The sequence below is a fragment of the Erithacus rubecula genome (genome assembly GCF_903797595.1).
Source record: "Erithacus rubecula genome assembly, chromosome: 8".
Lineage (NCBI taxonomy): Eukaryota > Metazoa > Chordata > Aves > Passeriformes > Muscicapidae > Erithacus > Erithacus rubecula.
Window position 1 is genome coordinate 28595022 of NC_136659.1, and position 26268 is coordinate 28621289.

Sequence of the window (26268 nt, forward strand, 5' to 3'; positions counted from 1 at the left end):
ATTTGGATGTCCAAAACCAAGAATTATTCTGATAAAGAGTAAGAACTTCATAAAAAGTGACAGGTGAAGCATGAAATGAGGACAGAAATCTTCTTTGCCTTGTCCACAGTGGGTATGAAGTCAGAAGAGTATTTCATACCTGCTCTGTGATCTAACAAGTGACTTTTTAAGGTGTAGGGCAATGAAGGACTGTGCCTAAAATATACAACTACCATGTTTTCAAGTTGTGGTCAAGACTTGATGATCCCTTTGCAGGACTGTTCAAAGATCTTCTTATTGCTAGTGAAACCTGTGGGTTTAGAGCTGCTCTTTTGTTTGCTGAAATGGGAATGTTCAGGTGACAGCGATTTCTAAAAGCTTCACCCTATTATTTGGTGTAAGGCCAGCTGGGAGGCCTTGGTTTTCTCCATGTAATTTTGTGAAGCAGCAGGCATTTCCAGTAATTATCCTCGCTCTATTTCAATCAAATACTGCTTGAAACTTTGGCTCAGTGTAACAGAGAACATGCAGCAGTAGCTGTCATCTCCAAGCCAGCAGTGCAGACCAGATGTCTGGTACTGGGGATGTCTCTCTCTCAAATGCTTTTATACTGCTGGTAAAGGTGCTTTATTTCCTCAGCTTATAAACATGCATCAGGCACTGCTTCCAGGACCAGAAGTGCTGTCTGTATTTGAAAGAACAGGGATACTGGGCTTGCTGTCAGATTTGATGATTTTAGTAACATCTGCTGTCACAATAACATGAATATAGCTGTTCTGACTTGTCCACAGAGTTCATTGAGGAGAACAAAACCAGAGGCAATTGATGTTTGTAAACCTCACTGCCTTGATTGATCCATACACTCAAGAGGCAGGGTATCTCTGAAGTCATAAACCTCAGAAAATCTGTGCAACCTTGTATTAAAAAAAAAAAAAAAAAAAAAGGGCATTGAAGTTTATGAGAGCAGCTAGGAAAGCAACTGAGAAGTACTGGTTTGGGGAGCTGCCAGCCAGCACATCAAGTGACTGATCTGACTAACAGTCCATCAGTTTCCTGTGTATGTTAGTGCTGCTAGCTCGGCTCTCACAGTCATTTTTAAGGCAATAATTGTCCTAGCAAATCAGCAATATAATTTAACTACTACTGTCTAACCTAGTTTGATGGCCATCCATTTTCTAAAGTCACCAAATTTTATTTTTTTTTTTCCACAATACCATTATAACAAAACATACATATACTTAAGAAAAAGAAACACCTTTATAGAAATGTTGATAGTGCTTTGCAATCCTCAAAGCTGGGGCTGTCAGACATTACTGGAGGTCTCCCCACTCGAAAATTCCCCCGTTGCACTGGGCAGGACAAATTTGACATATCTGCCCTTCTCCCAGCCCCTCCTGATCCGCAGAAGTCTGTGCTGGATGCAGGGCAAACTGAAGATGACTTTGGCTATGATGACAGTGCATGGGACGAGCAGTGTGAGGGTGTAGGTTGGGGGCAGGTAGAATTTGTACTGATTCTCATCGAAGGCCCTCGACCAGCCGTACGTCAGCGTGTGCAGAGTGCTGATCACCAAGGCAACAAATCCAAGGGAGGACTAAAAGGAAGAGAAACACACACCAGTTAGCACAGTACCTCGTGCCTGGCTGTCTTCCTGTATTTTTGACACTATTTTCTAAGTGTACATGACACAGGGAAAGCAGTGGGTGTTCCTGTGTTTCCTGGACAGAATAAAGCATGGCTGGAAACCTTTCCTGGGTAGTGTGCCAGGCTGTGTTTTGATTTGTCTAATCAGAGGTTAAGTGTGACATTAGAAGCTCAGCAGGAATTTCCCAGGACGTGCTGCAGACTCAGCAGAGAGGAGGGCTCCTGCATCCTGTGAAGCATCCCCAGGTGGAGGCAGAGCAGCTGGGCACAGGCAGCTGCTCCCGAGATGAGGCTCCCAGCTCTGCTCCTGCCAGTCCCTGGCTGCCTCAGGATTCTGACCTGCTGGATGAAGCATCAGTGGTGTGGCTCTGGACCACAGCTGGCACTGCTGGAAGTGGGTGAAGCCACAGCTCCACACAAAGCAAAGACATCTTCTGGTGACTGGTGTCATCTATAGGAAAATGAGATTGTGCAAGATGAAGTGCTCTGTTATGAGGTGAGCAACAGCCCTCAAGGGTTTCTTCCTCTGTCTTAAAGATGTGTGCTGGTTCAAAGGCAGTGTGATAGGCTAAGCCCTTGGAATGGGGAGTCAACAGCCCTTTATCCACGCAGGAGGCAGCAAGAACTCAGTCCCTGTTCTTCAGGCAAGAATTGCCCCCATTTTCAGCTGAGATCACACTCCAAGCACCCACAGAGACAACATCTCCTCCTGAGTATTTCCAGCTCCCTCTGAGAGTTGCTCTCAGAGATAGGTTTTAAACTCTTTCCCTCACTGATGGCTTCCTGCCAGCATCAGAGGTGGTGGCTCCAGAGCTTGCCAGCTCCCAGAGCCTGCTGGCACTCAGCAGCACTGGGCACTTGCTGTGTTTTCCTTTGCACTTGCTGTGTTTTCCTCTGTACACACCTTTGCTTTCAGAGAAAAGCACAGCTGTAGCACCTTGATCTGCTGCCCTACTTTGAGTGCTTGGTCTAAGCCTGAAATAACAACCAAATTTCAAGATGCCTAGACAGGGAAAATCTTGATGCTTATGTCCCTAACTTAGGGAAGAAAGCCTTTAAAAGCCAAATTGTCTGTTTTGGTGCAGAGATCAGCTAGAAACATGGTCTTTCTGAAGGTAAGTCCAGGAAAGTGGACATGGCAGGGAAAAAAAGGAATCAGGGCAGGAAGGACTCATCATCTTTTGAAAAAACAGTTTCAGCCAAAGAACCACTCAATTCACAGCTTCCCCTTTTATTTTTAATTGCTGAGAAACAATTAAAAAAGCTAGACAACTTTTAAAAATGTACCATGTTGTTAACCAAAATCCAGACCAGAGCCCTCTAAACTTCAGACCTAATCTTTTAAACAGCTGAGGGACTGGGCAAGGGAAGGAAGGAGTGCTCTAAAATGTGCTACCAGATCAAGGTACTTCACTTTTACAGTATCTATCAGGCAGTCATGTGGGTGTCACTGAGTCCTGCCAAGGACTCTTCTGTGTTACAGCTGAGCATTACTCAAGGTCATGCCAGGAATTGGGACAGAGCTGGGAACTGAACCTCAGCCCTGTGTGCAACCCCACACTCATCCTTTCTTTCAGGCACAGATGTCCCTCCTAGCAGAAGCCATGTCCATCTCCTACATCAGTGGTAAGAAGTAGCAAACCCAACAGAGTCCAGACTAGTTGCATTTGGAAATAAGGAGGAGTTTGCTGAAATGTGCTGTGCTCACAGGTGAACCTAACAGCAGGACCTGACCTGCAGATCAGCCATCATTTATAGGTTAAGATTCTCTCCAACAGGCAAAAAAACCCCAGGGTGGCAAAAGGTTTGAAGTACCAAATTGGGACTCATCTGGCAAAGCAGGAAAGGGAAAGGGAAAGAGTGAATCCAAGAGCAGATGGTTTCTGCCCTGGGCAGGGGGTGCATTCACAGTCAGCCCAACAGGGCTCTGTGCATGGCAGAGATGTCAGAGCTGCAGATAATTGCCTTGTTCCTCTACAGCTTCTCTTTAAACAGCTGCTGGTACTGGGGGAGAGCAGGAGAGGAATTAATAAGACAAAAGGTGACAAACCATCACAGGCACTTGGTGACTGAGCCACCTTTGTGAGTGGATGGCAGGGATGAAACAGAAAGGCTGACTGCCAATAAACAGGGCCAGCAGCCCTGCAGGGTGTCAAAGCTCTCTGAAAGATGCTGTATGAGGATGGCATCTTCCTGATGCAGGCTTTGTGTGTATTTTCTATTCTGCATTAACTCTTTTACCTCCCCTATCTCCTTGGTGCCTGCAGGCTCCTTGTAATGCATCCACAAAGGTGATGCAATGTGGGTCACTTACAAATGCTTGGGCAGCACTGAAAGCAGAGAGACCTTCCTGACCCAGATATGTTTCTGACTTGTGCAGCCATCAGTACCATGAAATTATTAGCTCAGTGGAAGGAGCTCTGGCCCCTCTCACTGCCTCAACAGGAGGGTTAGAAAAGGTCTGATTACAGATTCTTTACATCTTATGCTACATGAACTATGAAAGAAACCAGGTCAATTCAACCTTCACATTCCAGGAGGCCTTCTCAGGATAGGAAGGTAAAGGCAATCATACACATTTTTACTTCTCAGGCAATTAGAGTTGATTAGTAAATCACTGGGGAACATTAAAAATGTCTCCTATAAGTTGAATTACATACAAATCATTCCTGATAGTCTGTGTTTCGATCCTGTATATTTTCTGCTAAAACTGGACACACAGGGGAACTGTGTATCTAATTTAACTACATTTAATTGAAATTTGTGTATGTGCAGGAGCTACTGTGAAAATTAACCTTTTTTCTTATAACTTTGGCAGCAACACAAATGGGATTTTCGACCTGTCAGGCAACAGATGTGTATTTTAATACTGTGGCAGTGTATGGCACTAATACAGGTGTACACACTGACTGCTGGAAAATGTCAGACTTGGGAAGCTCTGGGTAAGGAGGGGACTAGAGTGACTCCTGAATTTGCCTCACATGTGGCTTTTGGTACAGCAGCTCTGAAACACCATCCAGTTCAACTGACATGGGAACAAATTGCTGCATTTTCTGGATTGCATCTGGCTGGGGTGCCTGAACTCTGCATTCCACCTCTTTTATGCTGTAGAAGTGCTAGAAATCCCAAATGAGAAAGCAGCCTCATGCTTTACCCCTTGTATTTACACTGTGCCACTGTGCATTAATTTAGGAGGCTCACACTGAGCTGTGTGAATGTAACCTCTGGAGCCTGGAAGCAGTAGCTGTAGCTGTTCTTTTAATTTTGTCAAGAAAGGCACCACCAACTTACTGAGGAGTAAATAACTTAAAAGATCCCTCATTAAAAAAAAATAAATAATATGGAAGCTAACACGTCAGGAGATCTGTAACCTGCTCTTTTTGCATAGTATTTCCACAGTAAGGCACAATACCAGCCATGCCTGTCCTGCATGAGACCAGTTGGGAGCTGGTGTCACAGTCATGCCTTATTCCATGCAGACAGAAATAGGTGTGAGTATCTTTCCATGAACTGAGCCAGCCAGTTCCCATGTGGGACAGCCAAGAGCTATTTTGGAAGTGAATTTGTCTGGTCCCAGTGCTGACATGCCCTTAGAAAGGCTGGGGAAGGGGTTCCAAAGGGCAGGAGGGACAGTGATGTTACACTGCCTGCCACGACAATGGTCGTGTTACAGACACAACACCAGCACCCTGCAGGACAGCTGCCAGGCTGCCTGGGCAGCCAAAGCAGGGGGTTTCAAAGCCTCCTCCCAGGCTGCAAGGAGGTACTTCCCTTCCTTTGGAATTCCTGGTATGACATGCATAAGTCAGGACTGATTTATCCAGTGTCCCAGCAGCTGCAGCCCTCTCCTGAGAGGTGAGAATTAATATGCTCCCATTGTCCAGTCTGAAACAGAGGTTTAAAGCCAGGTCTCTCTTTTCCTCAAGGGATGATCTCTTGGGGTCAAGCTCTCCTGGTGCAGCTCTTCTACCCAGTGTAAATAATTACTGGCTAGCCCACAGCAAGAGGGTAAAGAAGACAAACTGGATTGCTCGTTTGGTGATCGGGGCACTCGTGGGAGAAGCAGGGGAGCAGACTTCAAACTCCTGCTCTAATGAATACTGAATTATTTATATACCACTGGAGAGCTTCAGAAGAGCTTAACAGAGGTTGGATGATAGATATTCACCTCTGCATCCCTGAACCCTGCCCTCCCCTTTGGAAGGGTTAGGTGTGTGCCAGTGTGGTGCAAAGGGAGGAGCTGCAGGGGAATGGGGCCCTGGGGGGGCTCACACATGTTGGGTGCCACAGGGGTTACTGCAGTGGGACACAAAGCCCACAGAGCTGCATGCTAAGCAGCCCTGGTGCAGGAAGCACAGGTAACAAGAGATTTTTAGGGCTGTGGGATATGATTGTGACACAGTGAGTCGAATCTGGCCTCAAAATCAGCTCTACAGGAGCTCTGCTGGAGATACTTGAAAAGTTCATTCTCTGCTATCTCTGTTATTTAGCCCTAAGCCTGGCTCCAAATGAATCCCTGAAAAAGCTGCAGCCACTGAATATGGTGTCTGTGAACATCCCATGGGGTAGACTCAGGTCACCAAGGGAATTTGGCTCTTGGGAGCTCAGCCATCACTGCAAGTGGGAGGAGGGCTCCTAAACCACTGGGGAAAAACTGCATTACTAATTCAGCTTTTAGAATCTGACATGTCCTTTTCATTGAAACCATACCCAGTTCTCTGTGCTGTGTGGGCTCTGGCAGTTTACAGACTACTCTAAGCCTTTTTGAACTTGTCTATTGAGCATGTGGATGCAAGGAGGCTCTGCCAAACCTGTCCTTGCCCTGTACTGTCCCCCCAGGCACTCTCCTTGTCAGCAGCTCCCTGAGCAGCAAGGGCACATCTGTGTCCTGTAGCCAGCTGTCTCCACAGCAGCTCCCTGCCTGCCCTGCATGTGGATGCCCATGACACCTTGCACTTTCCCTTCTCCTGAGAAAAGCACCTTCCTTGGACAGGACAAGCCCTGTGTGAGAGCAGCACGCCCCAGGACACACCACAGTCCTCTGCCCCTCTCTGCCTCTGGGTCTCTCTTCCTGGATGAGGAGTCTGTGGCTCTGGGGTGCATGGGGAGGGTTTGCTGCTGACACATCCAGCAGAGCAGGATGTGCTGTAAAGCAGGTCAGCCCCTGCCCTGCCTGTGTGAGGGCCTGACTGATTCTGCAGAATCACTCTGGCATCAGCAAACATCGACTTTACCTGAATGAAACTGAATTCCCTCCAGTTGAGAGAGTTTGCGATGGATGGAAGTGAAGTGATGGCAAGTAACGACAGCAAGCCCAGGGCAATTATTCCAACAGAGATATAAATCTCCATCCTCCAGACTTCCTCCTCTACCCAGATTGTCATCTTCTTCTCCACAGCCTGGCATGACAATGAAGGTTTGTTAAAACGGGGCTCTTCGGGACAGAGGAAGTGAATTTTATGTTTTGGTTTGGAAAGCAGGTTTCCTGGATGAGCACTGGGTCCTATTCACACCTCCAACATTATTTGCCTGTTTGGGAGATGTGGAAATGCTCTCTTATCCCAAAGCCATTTGGCTAAAGCTAGACCTGATTTGAAGCCTGCTGGGAAGAAGTGCTGATTGCTCTCAGCTCCCATGCCTGTAACCACAGCAGCAAGCCCCAAAGTCACATTTGGAAAGATAATTACAATGAGAACTCAGTTTAAAGCCATGAAAACAAATACAGATGCTTGAATATGCAGTAGTCTCCTAATAACCCTTGTTTTAAGTGCATTTAAGGGGGAAATTGTTCATGCTAATGGAAGGGAAGATGGGTTTTATACTGCATGGCAAAGAGGAACATTTAGAACTGTCCTCTTTAGCCCATTAAATGGGTTTAATTTACTAAACAAAGATGTTGCTAGAAAACAGGAGGCAGAGGGGAAATGAACACAGGATGCTTGCCTGAGATTAATGTGCAACTGTGGCAATTGAGAAGAACCTGCTCAAGGCTGGAGCTGAGTGGCTGGGAATGGTGTTTGATGTATGCTCTGCACAGGCACTGCTGCCAAAACCAGCCATCTTCTCCCCTCTGCCCCAACAGCCCCTTCCCTCCTTTTTGGGCAAATATTTGAAATCATTTGGACAAATACCCCAACACAGAAAGCAGAGTGATTGTGGTGTAATTCCTTGATCACATTCCCCCCTCAGCTGCATGAAGTTTGTGCCATCCCAGGAGGGAGCAGTGTGCAGCAGTGAGAAGAAGGGGCAGGAAAGAGCAAATCCCATCCTCCCATGGCACTGCCGAGTTACAGAGCTGGCTGAACTGCCTGAAGGCAGCAATCTCACACTGGATAAACACTGCTGAGAGTGTCCATAAAGCAATAAACTCTCCTTTTCCATTTCCTTGTTCTTATATAACCAGTTCTTCACCAACATTTTGTTACAGTCTTGCAGGCACACTGTGATGAGGACACACAATCCTCTCTGGGTTAAGATTTGCTTACTCCAGCAGGCACAGTTATGAACATCAGTGTGAACACGGATCTCCCAAGATTTTGGGAGCTGAAGGGAACTCTGCTCCTTCTACCACTGGATTTCCCCTCTCCTGGCTTTTTTCCTGCCTCTGACCTAGTCTCAGCCAGGCAAGGCTGGTTTCCAATTCAGTGTTTCTGGGGGCAATGGCACAGGGGGTTGATCCTAGCCCTGGCTGTAAACGCACAGGGAACTCTCTATCCAGGGAGATGGCAGATCCTCAGCACAGATGTTGAAACCCTAGCCACTGCAAAATTTAAACTTCCTGCACTAACAAGCACTGACCCCCAGAAAAAAGGTGAGTGCTCAATCAGTGACGTGTGGGAATTGCTCCTAGAGATAACAGCATTTTCCCACTGCCCCACACCTACTTTGGAAAACGAACAAAAAATCCAAGACACAAAGCCCAGCCCCCAAGACTGTGAGTCAGAAGATGCCTGCAGTGCTGATCTGAGGAGCTGCCCCCTTACCTGCTTGACGGCCGTCTCGATGAGCAGGTAGCGGTGGGAGCGGCGCATGGGCAGGCACAGGCTGTACACGGCGTGCAGGGCTGCACAGAAGAAGCTCAGCAGACCAATCTGCTTCCTGTGCTGCAGCCACTGGTCCAGCCAGTCTGGGAAGCGCCGGTACTTGGTGCCGTAGTAGAGCTGGGAGCAGGCTGCCAGCACCCCGGGCAGGTACACCAGAGACAGCATGACATAGGACACGCAGGGCAGCGTGGTGTTCACCACCTCGATGGGGATCTTGTACAGCTTGTTCTTCTGCTCCCTGATGTACGGGTGGATGACCTGCCGGATCAGGTTGTAGGTGAAGAAGCAAAGAAAAAGCCCCAGAGCCAAGAAGATGGGGATTTTCCAGGCTGGCAGGAGGCGCAGGGGAATGTTCTCGATCTCACGGGCTGACGACATGCAGCCCATGTCCACAGGGGTGAAGCCCATGACCTGGGCAATTTCTGCTACGGTGCGCTTGGCTTCTTGGCTATTTGAGCAGATCAGAACCTGCAACAAACAGAAATGCACACACACAGGCAAAGAAATCAGGCTGCTGGGACTGAGTGCATGGGGAAGATTGTGTGTCACAAGGATCCTATGTTATTCCACTGAGCATCATGATTCCTGGCAGGCTTTTGGACAGGGATTTACCACAGCTGCCAAAGACCTCTCTCCTGGACAGGTTTCCTTTCATGTATGCACCACCAGTTTGTTTTACTGGCTCTGTTTAGATAAACAGAACAACTGAATAATACTTTTCACTTAGGCAGATGCTCCTAAGATTACAAAGTGTGAAGTGACTTCATTTCTGGATAAAGAAATACAGAAGCTAACGAGTGATCTGTGGGCACTCAAGACTCCTTCTGGAGCCTAAGGCCATCTGCTGATGCTGCCAGACCTCAGCGGCTGAAGCAGCTGGGATTTAGCCCTTGCTGGAAGAAAACAATACCTGCTTATTTCCATCCCTGGCACCCGACTGCAGCGTCCACGCAGAAACCACATTAAACCCCTTTACCACGGTGCAGGCTGGGAACAGGGAGGCCAAGTACTCCGCGTTGGATTCCTTGTGATGGTTGATCTCGGTGTTGTTACTGACATCCACCAGGATCTTGCCCGCCAGCACGTCCGCCAGGTCGCAGAGGGTGGAGTAATGCTCCCTGAAAACGGCCACAAAGATGACATCCGCCTTCTTGACGGCCTCTGCCTGGCAGGTGACCTCGGCGGCGGCGGGGAACAGGCTGGCCTTGCGCTTGGGGTTGCGGCTGCCCACCAGCACGCGGAACCCGGCGCGCACCAGGCGCACGGCCAGCGAGCGCGCGAAGTCGCCGCTGCCCAGCACGCCCACGGCGCGGCCGCCCGGCCCGGGGCCGCCCCCGCCCTCCACGCCGCCCCTGCCCAGCAGCGGCTTGGCCATGTCTCCTCCGGGCATCCTGGCAGGAAGAACAAGGGGAAATGTTCACTGTGCAGCTCTGGCGGACACCTGTGGGAATCCAGGGTATTGCCCTGGCTTCACTCGACGCCTCGAGACCCGGGCCTTGGCACTGTGCCCGAGACCACTCTGGGTTTGATTTTAGTCCCTGGGGAAAATTACCATCATTACAGGAAGAACTACAAGTCACAAAAAGTAAGTATAAATTAGATTGTTAGAAGGTAGAAAAGTGAATTTATAAAATAGTTATAATAAGGAACTTAGAGCCAAGATGGAGGAAGGTGGTTGTGGTATGTCTTTCTTCATGGCATTCATCTTTTGGGTTAGGATGGCACTTCTGGGTTGGTTTAAGAGAAAGCTGAGCAGTGCAATGTAAGTGTCATGTATTGGAAAGTAATTGTAAACATCATGTATGTAATTTATAGAAGGCAGGCAGTGTGCCTCTGACTGACCTGCTAAACAGACTTCTGTTAGTCAGGGAAAGAATTCTTTAGAGAAGAAAAAAATAAATAGCCTTGGAAACCTCATAAAACAGCTTCTGACTCTTCCTTTGGTGCTCGAGCTAGAAAACTAAGAACCCTAAAACCACCAAATACTGTGTGGTGAGTGATCTCAGGCTCAAAGAGATGTCACTGATCGCAACAGAGACCCAGACCACGCCTGAGGTCACGGGGGAAAATTCCACTCAGGCCAGTCCAAAATACCCAGCAGGGTTTTGGTCCCAATAGCCAACCCACTTTCCAAACCCAGCAGGAAATGTGCAGCAATGTGCAGGCACCACTGGAGGGGCACAAACCACCATGCTGGGTTGGAAGGTGAAGGGTTTTACAGAGGTATCCCAGGGTTGTGTGATCCAACACCTGCTGGATGTGCTCATCCATCCTCTGCTGTCCTTCCTGGTATCTCACACTGCAAAGCCAGGCCAACACTAACAGCAATCAGGACCAGAAATTCTGAGAGTCCCATGGAGCTACCAGATATCTCCTAAAGAAGGGCTCCATGGAGATCCCTAAAACTACATTTGAAAAACCTGGAGGGGTGCTTCAGAACCAAGGCAGGAAGTCAGACTGAAATGAAAGTGTCCTAAAAGTGGCAAACAAAGAGAGTTCAGCTCTTACCTATTCCAATATTTGGGTCTGGCAAGCTCTGTTTGCTTCAGCTCTTTAATGAGTAATGAGAACTTACTCGTGACATTTAAAAATATATATTAAAATATGATGAGATTTGCTCATGAAAGATCTTGATGAGCTTTACAAACGTTAATGAATTTTGCCCTGTAACAGATTAGATATTGAGGGCATGGAGAGGTTTTAAGCAGATCAATAAATTCACAGGCAGCACAGCAGCTGAACCTGGAGGTCAGAAGAAACTCAAGCAGGGAACTGCCAGACTGCTCATGGGCTGTGTCAGTGGCTCAAATCTGCCTCCCAACTTAAGGAACAGCAAACCTACCCTGAAGGAACAGCAGATTCCTGAGGGTGAGATTTTAAAAGGGCTCAGCCCATGGAACTTACACAGCACTTACATCTGGCTTTTGTATTGGCACACTGCTAGAGATTATAATAAAGACTGTAATTAACAGACTTGTGATATACTGGGGATGGAGATAAACTGGCTTTGGTGGAGTGCAGTCTGGCCTTGTACCTGGCCAAGCTCTTTCATAGTGAAGGTGACCATTTGGATGGGGTGGCCTGGTCCCTGGCACAGGTGCTGTTTTTCATAGGCTTTTGGAAATGTCCTTTACCCAAGGCTTTTCTGGGATTGGCACAGTAGTGGTGCAAAGGGGAAGGGCACCTCTGCATGAATAGTTACCAATGGGAAACAAAGGATGAGAAGAAATAAATGATTTTCATAATGGGAATAGGTTGCCAAGGGATTTCCCTCAGGATTTATGCTGTTCAACATGCTCATAAATGATCTGGGAAAGGGAGTGAATATTGAGAAGATGGAACTCATGCACAGTGATCACAGAATGGTTCAGGTTGGAAGGGACTGAAGGATCATCTACTTCCAGCCCCTTGCCATGGGCAGGGATACCTTCTACCAGACCAGGCAGGTCAAAGCCTATCTAACCTGGTCCTGAGCACCTCCAGGGATGGGGCACCCACAGCATCTCTATGCAACCTGTTCCCATGCCTTGCCACCCTTATATTAAAGAATTTCTTCTTAATATCTACTCAAAATCATTTAGAATAGTCAATTTTTCTTGTGAAGAATCTGCAAAAGGATCTCCTCATTCAAAGTGCCTAAGCACTAAAATTCACTACAGACACTAGAGACATGGCAAGAGCTGCCTGTGGCCATAAACTCCCCATACCATATATACATTTTAGTGAGCTGTAAAATTGTTAAAATCACTCAGAAAAATGCTCAAAGGGTTACATTGCTATGAAAACACCAACTTGGTGGTCCCTGGCAGACAAACATCAAGCACAGCCAAGTTACTGGAGGAGATCTCTCACACAGCAACCATGATCTCAATCCTGCTCCTCACTGAAAACCTGCAAAACACTTTCAGCAGATGGATTTGAAACTATAATTCACTGTCCTGGGTACAAACCCACCATGGTTTCAGTGACAATACTGTTTCTATGGCAGAGGTCTGTCTGATCTCCTTCCCTCTCACCAAGCACCACCTTGTCCCAGAGACCAAAATATGTGCTCATGAAGAAGTGCTGTCAGGGGAAAACAAGTGTCAAAGAATAGCATGGTGACTTCTTCCCCTTAAAAACACACATGTCCACTGTATAAATAAAGAGATCAAACAGCACACTGCAGTTCTGCTTATTCCACTAAAAAAAAAAAAAAAAGGTGGGGAGGAATAAACATAGAAAAGGGCCACAGGGAGAAAGTGAGAGGGATGACTTTCAGATCTCTGTTTGCAAAGATGCTGAGTTTCTTTTTTTTCCTGGTCCCTTCTTATCAGCAGCTTTATCACACATTCAGTGCTTTACTTTTTAGAAACCTCCTTGCTTCACTTGCTTCTTGCTAAATTTATTCATGTCCAGAATTATTTGTTTTAGGGCTAATGCTATTGTTCAGAACAAATAGCTTGCTCTGCCATATCCCCCCTCCCCTTTTCCACCACCTGTGCACACAAAATATTACCCCAAAATAAAGAAACACATCTCTGGCTCTCAGCCACAGAGGGAGAAATCAGCATTCAGGGTGACAGAGTGATTGTTACCCACAAACTCATTTCATAATCGATTTAAGGCACCTCAAAAGTTTTCTCTGTGGTCCCACTGGGATGAAAATGTTGCTGCAAGCAATTTTTCTTACAGCATGTTTCCTTTGTCCTGCAGCTGCCACTGAACATGTAGAGAGATGTTGGCAATGTTTGGAGATAAACATCTTTGCTGTCTCCAGTTACTTTGATTAAAAGAGATGACAGAATTAAACAGCCTTTGAAGTCAGCAGGATAGCTACAAAGTCAGAAGACTCAAAATCTTTTCTGTGAATTTTAGTGTGATTATTTCAGTCCTGCTCTGGCTGATGGGGCTTTGGAGAAGGACTCATCCCTGCTGCCAGCCCTTGGTGGGATGGTCCCTGGTGCTGCCTCCTGCCTGTGGGTTGCATTGCTGTCATTGCCCTGCACTGAAATCCTCCTGAGAAAGAAGGGAAACATTCCTCTTTAACACATTTCACTGAGACAAACACTGTGGTCTCTGCCTAACAGATGCCTGGCAAAGGACTGTCTGATTAGGCAACAGCTTTTTTTCACTCCTGTATCTCTGGGGAGCACACAGACCCCCTGCCTCCCACCACACCCCTGACTTACCATGTCCACACTGCACTTTCTGCACCTATGGACAACATGTCCTGCTTGAAACTCTCCCTCTCAAAGCTAATTCACCACAGCAAGGTCACCCATCCAGAGTCAGTGCAGAGCACCATGGCCAGCATGCTGCAGGGTCACTCAGAGGCACAGGAGGTCATGAGTGAATATCACAGCACTTAGACACATCTATAGCACCTCCAGACTTAGACAAACCTCATTTATTGATCTTCCTTATCAAGTAAACTGTGTCCCTGCTGAGTTACAGCAGGTGCAATTCAAGGAGATCAGTTTCTCACCAAGGAAGCTACGAGATGATTTAGAACACAGCCCAGTGGGAATAAACAAACTCCAATTCTAACTGGGCAGCATTCCCTAACTAAAATACTGAATTCAATGTACAGCTGCCCTTCAGCTCTTCTGCTAATGGCATCTTTACATCACTGCTGTGTCCAGCTGTAGTACACTTGTTCCCATGTGCAGTTCAGCAACCTCATTGCCATTACTGCTATTAATTGCAGGCAGTGATGGGCAGTGAGCAAGATGAGGAGCTCCTCTCTGCTGGGCACTACAAAAACTGTCCAAAAGGCAACTTCTGCCCCAAGGAGTGGGATCAGACAGACAGCAGCTGCATGAAACAAAGCAGTCAAATCTCTGTTGGCCAGGCAGAGGGAGGGAGGGGCTCTCACAGAAGACAAACAGGGATAATTCTACGTATTTTGCACCTGAGGCTTGGCAGAGGTTGTTAGCTTAGGCTTGGTGCCAGGCAAACAAAGTTTTTCTGCCTCTCTGTCTGCACTGAGGCCTCCCTCAGGCTCTGCAGCAGGACAGCTGCTCTGGATGGAGCTGGGCTGCAGGAGCCCACTCAGGTGTCCCTGGGCTCACAGCAGAGTCAATCTGCTGAGCAGATCAGCCCCCAGCCACTGGGGAATGAGCACATTTGTTATCCTCCTTCAACAGACATGGGGAAGGAGATACTAACAATGATGGGACTCCAGAAAGTTTGTCTGGGATGACCCAGATATCTTTAACCATGCCTTTAACAATGAGACCATCTTTTGGGGCCCCTTTCCCATCCTCTGGTGCAGGAGGATAGCCTAGCTGGTTCCTGTAATTCATGTTTGAGTTGCCTACCCTGAAGAAGGATGAACCTGTGGTGGCAAGGCATGAGCTTTGCTTCAGTTCTGGACAAAAAAAAAAAAAAAAAAAAATCAAGATTCATTTGAATGCCCTGGTGTTCAGATTTATCAGATAAAAAACAAGTTAGTTTTACCATAACTAATAAAAAGGCAGTGCTTTAAACATATCAAACTGTGCTGAAGAATATGGCAGCAATCTCATACAGATCTGCAATGAGTGTCCTGTCCAGTGAAACCAAACTGGTTCCTGTTTGCACAGAAACTCATCTTTGAGCTCAGCTTCATATACCCAATCTGCATCACCTTGGCTAAAAGAACTGCTTTTGTGTCTTCCCCCAAAGTCAGTGTTTGTTTAGACTGACCACAACTGAGTCTCCCTAAGCTGTGGATTCAACCCGTGCAGGTCATCAAAGAGCCTGCCTTGTGCTTCAGTTCTGCTTGGGTGTTACTGGAGATAAAGCACATGATTATTATTCACATTCCTTAACAAGCACATGGGTTGAAAAACCAGCAAGGAGCATGAGGAATCAAATGATGCAGCAGAGCCTTTGGTCAGGTCATTGCAGAGGAAGATCCTGATTTCTGCACTGGGAAGGTCCCTTTGGACCATGGCTGGTATGAGAATGCCACAAACACACAGACTCCAGGGACAGGAGTGATCTCTGCCCCCAGGGGACTTCCAGTCTGCATGGAGAGACCTTTGAACCACAAGCCAAAGCCCTCCAGCCTCTGTTTGCAGAGCATCTCTTGCTGTGTTAACCCTCCAAAAGCCCCAGCTGGAGAGGAGCATTCAGCACCTGAAGCATTCCCCTCAGGTCTTGCTGTGAGCAGAAATACTCTTTCTGTTTGCTACCACCATTTTATTTCCAGGGAAAATCAAATGTTTCAGTCTCTTTCCCACACACAGTGCATCCCTCCCAGGAGCACAGCAAGTGCCATGAGCCTGAACTTGTTGGAACTGGAACAGATTTAAGTAATAAAAGAGCTTATCCAAAGCTGCTTTAATCTCAGCCCTGGTGCACATTTCTGGAGACCTTTCAGTCCTTCCCAGGCTGACTGGAAATGACTGCAAGAGAAAGAGTCAGGGCAACCAAGTTTGCTGCTTTTTTGCTTGCTCCTTTTCTTCTTTCTCCTTCCAAAGCAGAGTTATCTCCCGAATGGCACAAACCAGGAACTGGCAAAGGATGTAAATCACCCTTCCAGAAAAGCCACATTGCAAATCCAGCTGGGCTGCCAGCCAGGAGGTGAGAATGAGGAAATGCTGGAGCTGGGCTGTCCCTGCTGCAGTCCTTCAGCCCTGCAGGCACACGGGACAGGGATCAGGCTCTGCACCCTGTGCTGGGCTGGGGAGTGGGACAGGGACCTGCGGCAGGGACTGGGGACACACCTGCTGTGCCCCCAAGCACTGCTGGGACCCCAGAGCTGCTGTGGGGCTCCAGGAGCTGCCACATGCCCCCCTGCAACTGCTCTGCACCCTGATGCACTCTGCATTCACAGGTCCTCATCCCTCCTCCTTCCCCAGGGCAGCTCTTTATCTGATTACCTCACTTATCAGGTATTTATCTGCTAAAACCACTTCCATAAGCTCCTGCAGAGCCCTGCTTTCTTTCCTCTTTATCTCTCAATCCAGTTAACCTTATCCCTTTCCTCTTTTACTCCCAAAGGACAGGCAGATTTGCCTTCTCCTCTGCAGACACGTTCTGTATTTGGAGAACAGGTTTCACATCTCCCTTCGGTTTTTCCTGCACAAGTGAAACCCAACTCTCATCAGAGCTGTTATTTACCGAATATCCAAAAACTCAGCCTCTGTTCCTTGCTCTCACTTTTCTTGGAGGATGCCCAGAGCTGCATTTTCCAAGGAGCCCGTGAAAGGCACCACGTGGAGCAGAATGCACCACTTCCCCAATGCAGCCCTTCTCTTTCTTCATCCCAAGAAGACTGTTTGCTTTTGCACAACTGTGTTCCCTGTTGACTCACGGGGCACAGTGTCCCTGTCCTCTGGCTCCCTGTGCCACTGTCTGGCTGGTCGCTCACCTGGTGTCCAGGGGGTCAGTCAGTCCTGTCACACAGGGCAGGACATGTGCCCTGGTGTTTTAAACCAGCTCTCCAGCTTGTCACAATCTTCAATTTCTAGTCTCTTCTCTAAAATGTTTCCAGTCCCTCGTAGCTCAGTGTCACCTACAAATTCAGTATGTGCCTCCCTACTCCATCACACACTAATGAAAACACGGGCTGACAGGCACTGACCTCCCAACTCCAAACACCCTCAGGTTTATACACTGAAAAGTACTGAGAATGTTGTTTTTGGAAGCCAGCAGTGAAGCCTAAGGAAATGTCCATGTCCCTGACCACGAGATGCTCTTCACCAGGACCAAAATTCCAAAATATTTTAAAAGAGGGGAAAGTAGAGGAGAAAGGGCTATCAGAATTTCCCAATTATTATCAGAAGCTCAGACATTTTGCCTACAGTTCTACAGAACTACACCAGCCTGTGATCATTTTGCAGGGAAAGTTCCCCTCCCCAAGGACAAACCTTCCATTTTAATGCTGAGCAGGAAAACTATCTATCTGTAATAAACAACTGGAAAACAAACCTTTGGCCTGTTTTCATCAAAACTATGTACTTCTAAGGCACAGTTACCAACAGGTTCTGCCATAGATATCCTCAAACTTTTCTCCTCCAGATTTGCCTCCATTTGCAGTACCATTTTTTTGCAGCAAAATCCTTGTCTGAAGAACTTCCTCTGCTCTTCTGCAAAAACATCTTGTTGCCTGTGCCCACTGTGTTGACACAGTAATGAGAAGCCTGAGAAAGACCTACCCTGTAATAAAACATCATTAAACGAGAATCTGAAAGTCTGGGAAATCCAGAGGTTTCACTGTAAGACTGTGGAAGGCACAGACCTGAAACAAGACAGAGTTTGCTAGGGCAGTGCAGATGCTGACACAGCACAGGGGAGCTTATCTGGCTGATGTGACTCTGAATGAGAAGATTATTTTCTCAGATTAGCATCTCACAGTTCTTAAGTAACATAAAGGGGTGGTTTACAACAAGCACTGTACTTAAATCTTGTATGGCTTCTCTTGCTTTCTTTTGGGGTCTTCATTCTTTTGCTGCTCTTATCAAGTTAACAATTCAGTGACTCACCCATTTCTGAGCCTTCCCTTCCCCAGGTGAGAAGAGCAGGAAAGCCACCCAAAGTCTGGATGGTGGAAGTTTCTCAGGCAGATCTAGTAACTCCCTGCAGCCAGACACGATGGGTGGAAGTGTTCCTGCCTAAAATGAGCTGGGGCTTCCACCCTTCTCCAGACCAGCAGGACCTGAGTGCAGCAGTCACCACAGGGAGCTGGCAGGCTGCAGCTCTTTGAAACCCCTTTGTTTCTTTCCAGGAAAGGCACGGAGGAATTGCACTGCGTGTGCATGGAAATATTTGTATTGGCAATTTCCGTGCCACAGCGCCTGTTAGAAGGGTCTCCAAGATCAGCACTCTCCTGCCTTTCTGATTTTGCTTCTCCCAGTCACTCAGAAGATGCACAGGACCACACGGGCAGAAGATGGCCCGGGAGGCAGCGTGCGGTGGAACCTGTGGCAGAGGGCCAGCCCATCTCCTGCTGATGTGTTTTTCCCCCTCCATGGAGCACAGGCATGACACACACAGAGGCAGCTCTGAGCCAGCCCTGAATAAGCACAGTGGGGAAAACAGGAAAGGCAAGGAACGTAGGACCATGTACTGCCTCTTCTGATTTCTCCAGCAGCTTCTGGGAAGCTCCTGGGAGAGAGGCAAACACAACTGGCTGTCCAACTAGTTATCTCTGGGGATCCAAATAGGGGGGAGAGAGATGCTCTTTGCTGGAAATGGACTCACTGCCCTGAGGTGCCAGGACCCCACAGCATTCTGCCTTCCCCTTCCTCTCACACCGTTTGCCTTCAGTCCAGCATCCTGCACAGCAGATCCAGCTTGCTTCACCTGTTCCCCTGCACTGGCAGGGGTCTTGCAGGTCAGCCCAGAGAGACAAATACATGCAGTGTGGACAACATGCCTCCCCCCAGGACCCCAATGAGTTAGAGAGACCCATGTGTGCAGGACAAGTACAAACACTCTATTTCAAGATGCACTGACACAGGTTCTGCCCAGTATCTAACTCCAGCATAAGAAGGATAGAGATCTGCTGGAGTTCCCAAAGAAGGGTCACAGAGATGTTCAGAAGGCTGGAGCCCCTCTCCTATTAAGACATACTGAAGGAGTTGGAGTTGTTCAGCTTGGAGAAGAGAAGGCACTGAGAAGATCTTAGAGCAACTTCCAGTACCTGAAGAGAGTTTGGAGAGTGACTTTTTACAAGAGCTGTAGTGGTAGGACAAGGGAAATATCCTTATGGTGAAGGAGGGCAGGTTTAGATACTAGATATAAGGAAGAAATTCTTCACTATGAATGCAGTGAGGCATTGGCACAGTTTGTCCACAGAAGCTGTGGATGATCCTTCCTTCCTTCCCTGGAAGTGCTCAGGATCAGGCTGGACCAAGTTTTGAGCAACATGGTCTATTGGAAGGTGGCCCTGAGCATGGAGGGAGCTGGAATGAGATGATCTTTAAGGTTCCATCCAACCCAAACCCCTGTGTGGCTCTATGACCTGTTAGTGCCTGCACATGATCAGCAGTTGGTATCAGCCTCCTTCAGTGGTGGATATGTTATCTACAGACCCTGATTCTTGAAGCCTACACCCCATGGGGTGCTCCTAGGACAGTTTTTCCAAAGACTACAGTGGTGTATTCATATTAGATGGAAATGCCTGTTTGGCCACAACCAAGGCTGCAGAGAGACTCACTGAAATCTGAGAAAAACGATGGGAAGAATTTCTGTCTCTGTACCTTAAACTCCAGGAAAATTTTCAAGATATTTAGGCCCCAGAGTATGTAAAGGCTTTTGGAAATGTGTTGGAAGCTCCCATGTCACTGACATACTTTCAGAAGCTTTTTACTTCCAGTTAAGTGACAGTTCACTTAAACTTTGATGAAGATGGGAAACTGCTTAATCTACTGTAGGTCTTCATACAAAAACCTATGAAGAAGCAGTAAATTCAAATTTGAAAATAGCATTTTGTTCCATTATGATGTTGATAAAAAGCTAACTCTAATCAGTGATGGTAAGCTTATAGGTAACAAATTTGTGTGTTTTAATTCCTAGTGTGTGGCATTTCTTATCACAGCTGCCACTGCCTTTCCCACCTCTCAAGAGAGCCAGCATGGCTGGCCTACTTCTTCCATCACTGGAAAAAATGTGTTTCCCCCGAATCTAAACCTGCTTCTATTTATGGGTGTGATGTTACAAGGTCATAGTCAAAGCATAGTTCTTAACAATAAAAAGCAAAACAATCCCGAAACAAAAATAAAGAGCAAAATAAACAACAAAAAAATTATTATGCCGTCAAAGAAAATGTTTTCCTGGGGTTTGATGTGGTTTTGTTAAACACAGACTTGTTGAGTCATCAACATTTTCTCCTTTATAATCACAGAGGAAATCAAATATGTGCAGTGACTGTGGCATCTTATATTACTGTACATTTGTTTCATAGCAAATGTGATTTTAGAAGAACAGAAAATGAAAGCTTGATGCACTATTTAAATCTTATTAGTCCTGCATCTCCTCAGCCCACAGGAGTATTGATGCTGTAGGCGACAGCCTTCCTCTCCTGCTGTCTCTCAGTTTTGGTTTCTTGCCAAAGGAGGCAATTCTCTATGGGTTAGTTTTATTTAGACTACTCTGATGAAAATGATCTGGGGTCCTCTGTACCCCTGTGCCCTCTGCCCAGCTCAGGCATTACAAACACAAACACTCCTCCAAGCTCCCCAGTGTCCATCTATAGTGAGCAGATGTCACACCCTGCACAGGGCCACAGGACAGGCACAGTCCCATCCCAGCTTCCACCACCTGTGGGATGTTCCTGCTACAAAGTCACCTCTACAATTCCTTCACAGCTTCCATCCTTCCTCATTCTTATTCAACGATCAAATGCTGCAGTCCTCCCCAAAAGCATCCAACCTTTGTAGCTTTTACAAGTGCATCGGTTCAGAAACCCCACAGCCGCTCCCTGCTCGCCTCTGAGAGATCCTGGGCCCCGGCCAAGATTTTCCCCAATTTTTTTTTTTTTTTTTAATGTCTCGGTGCTGATTTCTTCCTGGCTGGAAGAAGCCACTCATCTCCTCAAAGCATTTAGCGAGCTGAGAAGGAAAAGTGAAACCTAAGCGCCTAGTGCTGCTCCCTGTGGAGCAAAGCCTGAACGTGCGTCCGTCCATCCATCCATCCATCCATCCATCCATCCATCCATCCATCCATCCATCCATCCATCCATCCATCCACCCATCCACCCATCCATCCCCGCTACGCTCACGCGAACTGCATCACTCCAACAGCGAAGCTGACCCGTTCCGGGGTTGGTGCCCGTGCCGGGGAGTTTCCCGCACCCGCACGGATGGCCAGCAGCCAGGGGAGGACGGCGCTTCCCGCGGGCATCCCGCACCGCAGCCCCGCGGACCTGCGGGGCCCGAGCATCCCACCGAGCTCTCCCGAGACACAGCGGCCCCGCAGAAATCCCCGCCCGGGACGCGGCCCCAGCCCCAGCATCAACCCTCGCACCGAGGCGGCTGCGGCCGAAATCGCCGCGGGGCCCGCGGAGGAGCGGAGCGGGCAGGAGCAGCCCCGTTCCTGCCGCGGGGATCCCGGGCCGGGGTGAGACGGAACGGGGCCCCGGGACCCAGCGCTCCCCCGCTGACCCGGGACCGCCCCCCCGGCGCCGAGCCGAGCCGAGCCAGCCGAGCCTCCCCCGGGCCGGCCGCGGCTCCTGGCGGTGCCCGCGGCCGCCGTGCCCGTCCCCCCGCGCTCCTCACCTCTGCGGCGGCGGGAGGGCGAGCGGCGCCGGCCGGCAGCGGGGAGCGGAGCCGAGCCGTGATGTCAGGCCGCGGGCCCCGCCCTCCTGCCCATGTGCCCGCAGGCTCGGCACGGCTCGGCTCGGCACGGCTCGGCACAGCCTGGCACAGCGCTGCTTGGCACAGCCCGGCTCGGCTCGGCACAGCCTGGCACAGCGCTGCTTGGCACAGCCCGGTCCGGCACAGCCCGCAGCGCCCGGCTCAGGGTGGGACCCCAGCCCCGTCCCCGCAGCGCTGCCCGGGCGTCACTGCCGTGCCCAGGTTGAACACCCGCGGGCAGGACAGCACCGCTGCCCGCGTGTCCATTGCAGACAGGAGTCGAAGCAGACCTTAATTCTCTATTTATAAACGCACTTCAGAGCCGGCCGGTGCCTTATTTTAGTGGGCGGGTGCGGCTTGTTGCGCTCTGCCCCTGCTATCAGGCGCCGCGCACTCGTTCAGAAAAGCTGTGCCGCCAGGCTGGAGCTGATAATGGTTCTTCCCCCCGCGCTGGGAAAGCGCTGTCCTGCTGCAAACACCGCACCGGCAGCTGGCACCGAAGGGAGCCTGCGGGCAAAAGCATGGGCAAACACAAAATTGAAAACAAATCCCTCCGGAGCTTTGGTTGGCTCACTCAGTCCGGCAGAGGAGCACGGAGGGAAGGGGTTGTCTCATCCAGCCCCGAACCATGGGGAAGTGGTTGCAGTGTGTGTTTGAAGCCCCTCTGAACCCAGCCTTAAGTGCTCCACCACCACTGCAGTCAGGAAGGTTTTCCTGATCTTTGCCAACTGGCCTGTGTGTTCTCCTTGCACATGGGATGTGTTTTCCTAGGATGAAACAAGTCCCACTTTCCCCGTCTCTCCCGGGCAGGCTGTGATTTTAACTGTCTCAGCCCGTTCTCACCGCTGTCCTGTGCTCCCCCTCTCTAGTCTCTGTGCTGCCTGCAAACGGGCTCAGATTCCAGCCAGGACTGTCCCAGCTTGCACGGGTACTGGACACTTCTCACATCCACGGGGTGGGAGATACAGAAACCTGCAGATATGGGCAGGCTTCAGCAAAGATGTGGGATTGCTGGAGAAAGTTCCCGTGGGTGATTCCCAGCGACTGGACACTGGATAAGAGAGAGCTCCGGAGGTTTGGGATGTTCAAGCTGCAAACTTGGAGATGCTGTGAGTTCCCTGGTATTGGACAGTATTGGAGAGGTGTGAAAACTTATTGACATGGTTAGGAGAAGGAGAATCATTGGGCAGCTGTACTTCTGCACAGCCCATCTGTGACTAAATGCATATGGAAGAATGAGATTACTCCTTAGCCCCTTCTTGCCTGCAGTGTCCCCTGCCTCCTCATGCCTATCACACTGATAATTTATATGCCACAATCAGCTCTTTGTGGAGGCTGAAGGACAGAAATCATTGAACTCTTCTGCACCTGTTGTGTCTTATCACCTGTTCTCCCACATTATGTAAAGGACAAATTTTGCTTTTAAATTTGTTTACAGAATTCATAGTCATTGCCTAGTTTGCCTTGGCCATCACAATTCATATTACAGATTCCTTTCTGCTCTCTCAGGTCTCTGCACTGTGTGAGTCTTTTCCTGTACTTGTTTTCCTGCGTGGGGCAAGGCTTCTGCCATGGCAGTATGATCACTTCTGTGACTAATGACCAACCCTCTGGAGTGCTGAAATCTACTTCTCCTTTTTTAGATTGCACTTCCTTTTTTTGTAAATTAGCAAACTTTTCACTGAAACACCCTCTGCTTTTCCACCTTTATGTCACAGAGAGAAGTCCCTCAGAATGAATACACATTTTATACCTGTCTTCCTAAACTTGTGACTAGCCCTGTCTAGGCCACCTGTTTGCTGGACAGTTTGAGTCCTGCAGCTCCATTTTTTTTCTACAGCCATTCAGTAAGTAGGCAGCTAAGGCCTTCCCAGCTCCCAGACCTTGACTGGCTTTACTGGTTGCTCAAAAGATTCCCTTGGGAACCATGTTTCTGATGGGAGATCTGATGTGGACTTGCAAGTTGGCTTAATTTCTTTTCTACCCAGAGATTCCCAATGTGCCAGTATTGTGCTGAACTTGGCCAGTGTTCCTGGGTGTATTTCTGGGTTTTTTCCCCCTTTTTACTTGCTGGTCCTGACTAAGGGCTTTTATCTGTGTCATCTGGGCTGTTCTTCTCCCTGCAATTGTCTTTCCTGGCCCATCACTCTCTGGTCAGATCTGCAGCTCTCTGGCAGCACCATCTGTGTCCCTGTGCCCAGCTGGCTGTGTCCTGCTGTCCCCTCATCCACAGTGCCACCTGCACCCCCTCCTCCCTGTCCTGCCCCTCCATGGGGACAGGGAGTTGCCTTGGACCTGCTCGGGGCTGGGGCTGCCAGGCTCCTCCAGTGCCTGTGTGCTGGCACAGCATGGTGAGCAGATGAACCTTGACAGGGAGCCATGGGGACTGCCCACCTCCCACACTGCTTTTGGGGGGCTGGAGCCATCCAAGATGACCATGCCAGCTCAGTACCTGCCCCACTCCAAATCAATAAGGGGGTGACCCAGGGTGTACCCGGCTTTACTGAACTGAGTCACAAAGGCAGTGGTCGCTGAGCCTCCCCTTGCCCCTTCTCCCTTGTCAGCTCCCTTGGGTCCATCATATGCCAGTCCAAAGGCTGCTCTGCACCCAGAGGTCACTGGGGATGCAGAAGTGCTGGGCAGCACTGGCTGCACCTGAGCAGATGTTGTGACAAAAGCAGAGTTTGGGGACCTCACCCTGCCAATGTCACAGCAAGGGAATGGCTCAGCTTCCCCTGAAGTCCAGGGTAGAAAATGGCAAACTTACCACTGGAAAATCAAACCTATTTGGCAGGGCAGTCAGTAAACGTAGCTCTTCCTCTGGCTGTCCCAAAGCTGTGTTTTTGGGGCTGGAATCTGCTTTCTTAGGGCCCGGTGGTACCGTTTGGGTTGGGAAATTGGGTTATCAGCACAACAGGGTTCTGCCTGCTCTGGACTGGCACATGGCCCGGGGCTGCTGAAAATGCCAAGCTCAGAAAGGAGCTGAGAGGCTGGATGTACAATGTACATGTACAACAGAGGTGGAGTGTGGAGATAACATCTGGTTAATTATTGCCAGCAAGCAGAGGCCAGGAGTTTGTTTGGCACGGTTGTGAAACAGAGCTTGTGCAGGGGAATGAGCTGGGGACTGCAAAGGTGGGATGTGGGGAGCTGTGGTGGCTCTGTGAAGTCAGAGCTGGGCACACAGTGGCTTTGTTGGGTGAAAAAGTGTCACTCGACCTTGCAAGGGTTACCTGGAAGAACTTCCATTATCCCCCCCCTCCTGGGGTCAGGCAGCATCCCCTGGGCACGCACAGTTAACGTGGTGCCACCAGAAAACGGCTTCGTGCTATAATCAGCTCCTGGCAGGTTATCGCTCTCTCAGCTGCCTGGCTTTTCGGGGAAAAATGTCATTTATCGGCCCTTCCCGGGGGAGACCTGTTAGAGATGCTCCCGCCGGGACTCGGCTCCGCCTGTCGCGCAGGCGCCATCTAGTAGGAAAAGGAGAAAATAGACCGAAAGTCAAGGGAGGTGGATGTAGAAATTCGGTTTCTCTTTGGAAAAACTATTTAATCCAAGACAAAGCTGCAGAATTCACTGCCGGGAAATGTTGAAGTGTGGAGATGCCCCAAACTGGAGCACAGCTTGTCCAGAATGGGTCTGGATTTTTTTGATCTAAAAATAGACTTTGACATAAAAAAATAATTTCCAGGCAGCTCCTTGATAACATTGTCAGGGCTAGATTTGATTAATTAGCTGTATGGGTTAATTGCATTCTGCTACCTTTGGATCTGGTGGGTGACAGATGCTCCTGTTTAGAGCACTGAGGTCATCCCATCACCTGGAGGCTTTGCTTACAGCTGGAACCTCTCTCTGCTGTCCATGCATGTACAGTTCCCATCATGGAGGCATTCACTTTGGTCACATTGCATGGTTTTGCCACAAATCCCACACTGCTGTTACATCTCCTGAGTCACATGGATTTTCAGTGTGATTTCCCAACCCTAGAAAACATCCCAAAATCAACCCTTCCCAGGGTGGAATAAAAGGGTCTATAACAATAATTTCCTTTGAACAGCAGAAAAAAAAAAAAAATCATGATTTTATACCAATCTTGCGATTTTTGTGCAGCTTGACTCACCCTTTCCCATGTGGGGAGGTGATAAATGCTGGGTGTGTATTATCTGCTGAATTCCTGCAGGCAGGCACTGTCCCTCCTGTGCAGCAGGTCTCTGGTGATATGTGCATGCTGTGGTGAGTCCTGCTCCAGGCATGTCACCCTCTGGCCTTTCCCCTTTATCCCCTAAATATCCATAACTGGAGGCCAGGGGTGCTGCAGTGTGAGGGATGTCACC

The 26268-nt window shown here is 48.8% G+C and overlaps 2 protein-coding genes across 6 annotated transcripts in view; one reads left to right on the forward strand and one right to left on the reverse strand.

The window, feature by feature from the left end:
• Window positions 1-1168: 1168 nt before the first annotated feature.
• STEAP3 (STEAP3 metalloreductase) lies at window positions 1169-24916 on the reverse strand. Of its 2 annotated transcripts, none has more exons than XM_079310529.1 (5): window positions 24702-24916; window positions 9577-10057; window positions 8607-9134; window positions 6858-7022; window positions 1169-1573 (listed from the first exon to the last, which is right to left on the reverse strand). In XM_079310529.1, exons 2-5 carry the CDS (start codon window positions 10054-10056, stop codon window positions 1283-1285), a joined length of 1464 nt encoding a protein of 487 aa, XP_079166655.1. In that variant the 5' UTR covers window position 10057; window positions 24702-24916; the 3' UTR covers window positions 1169-1282. The 2 variants fall into 2 exon arrangements, with proteins under 2 accessions (XP_079166655.1, XP_079166654.1); XM_079310528.1 differs by lacking the exon at window positions 24702-24916 and adding an exon at window positions 21857-21997.
• C1QL2 (complement C1q like 2) overlaps window positions 22599-26268 on the forward strand; it is a 34182-nt gene continuing 30512 nt past the window's right edge. For 2 of the 4 annotated variants that reach the window (XR_013774833.1, XM_079310531.1), the window contains exons 1-2: window positions 22599-23043; window positions 23444-23525. The gene's annotated coding sequence lies outside the window, so the exon portion shown is untranslated. Of the gene's footprint in view, window positions 23526-26268 lie in introns of all 4 variants that reach the window. The other 2 variants (XM_079310532.1, XM_079310530.1) reach the window with 2 other exon arrangements.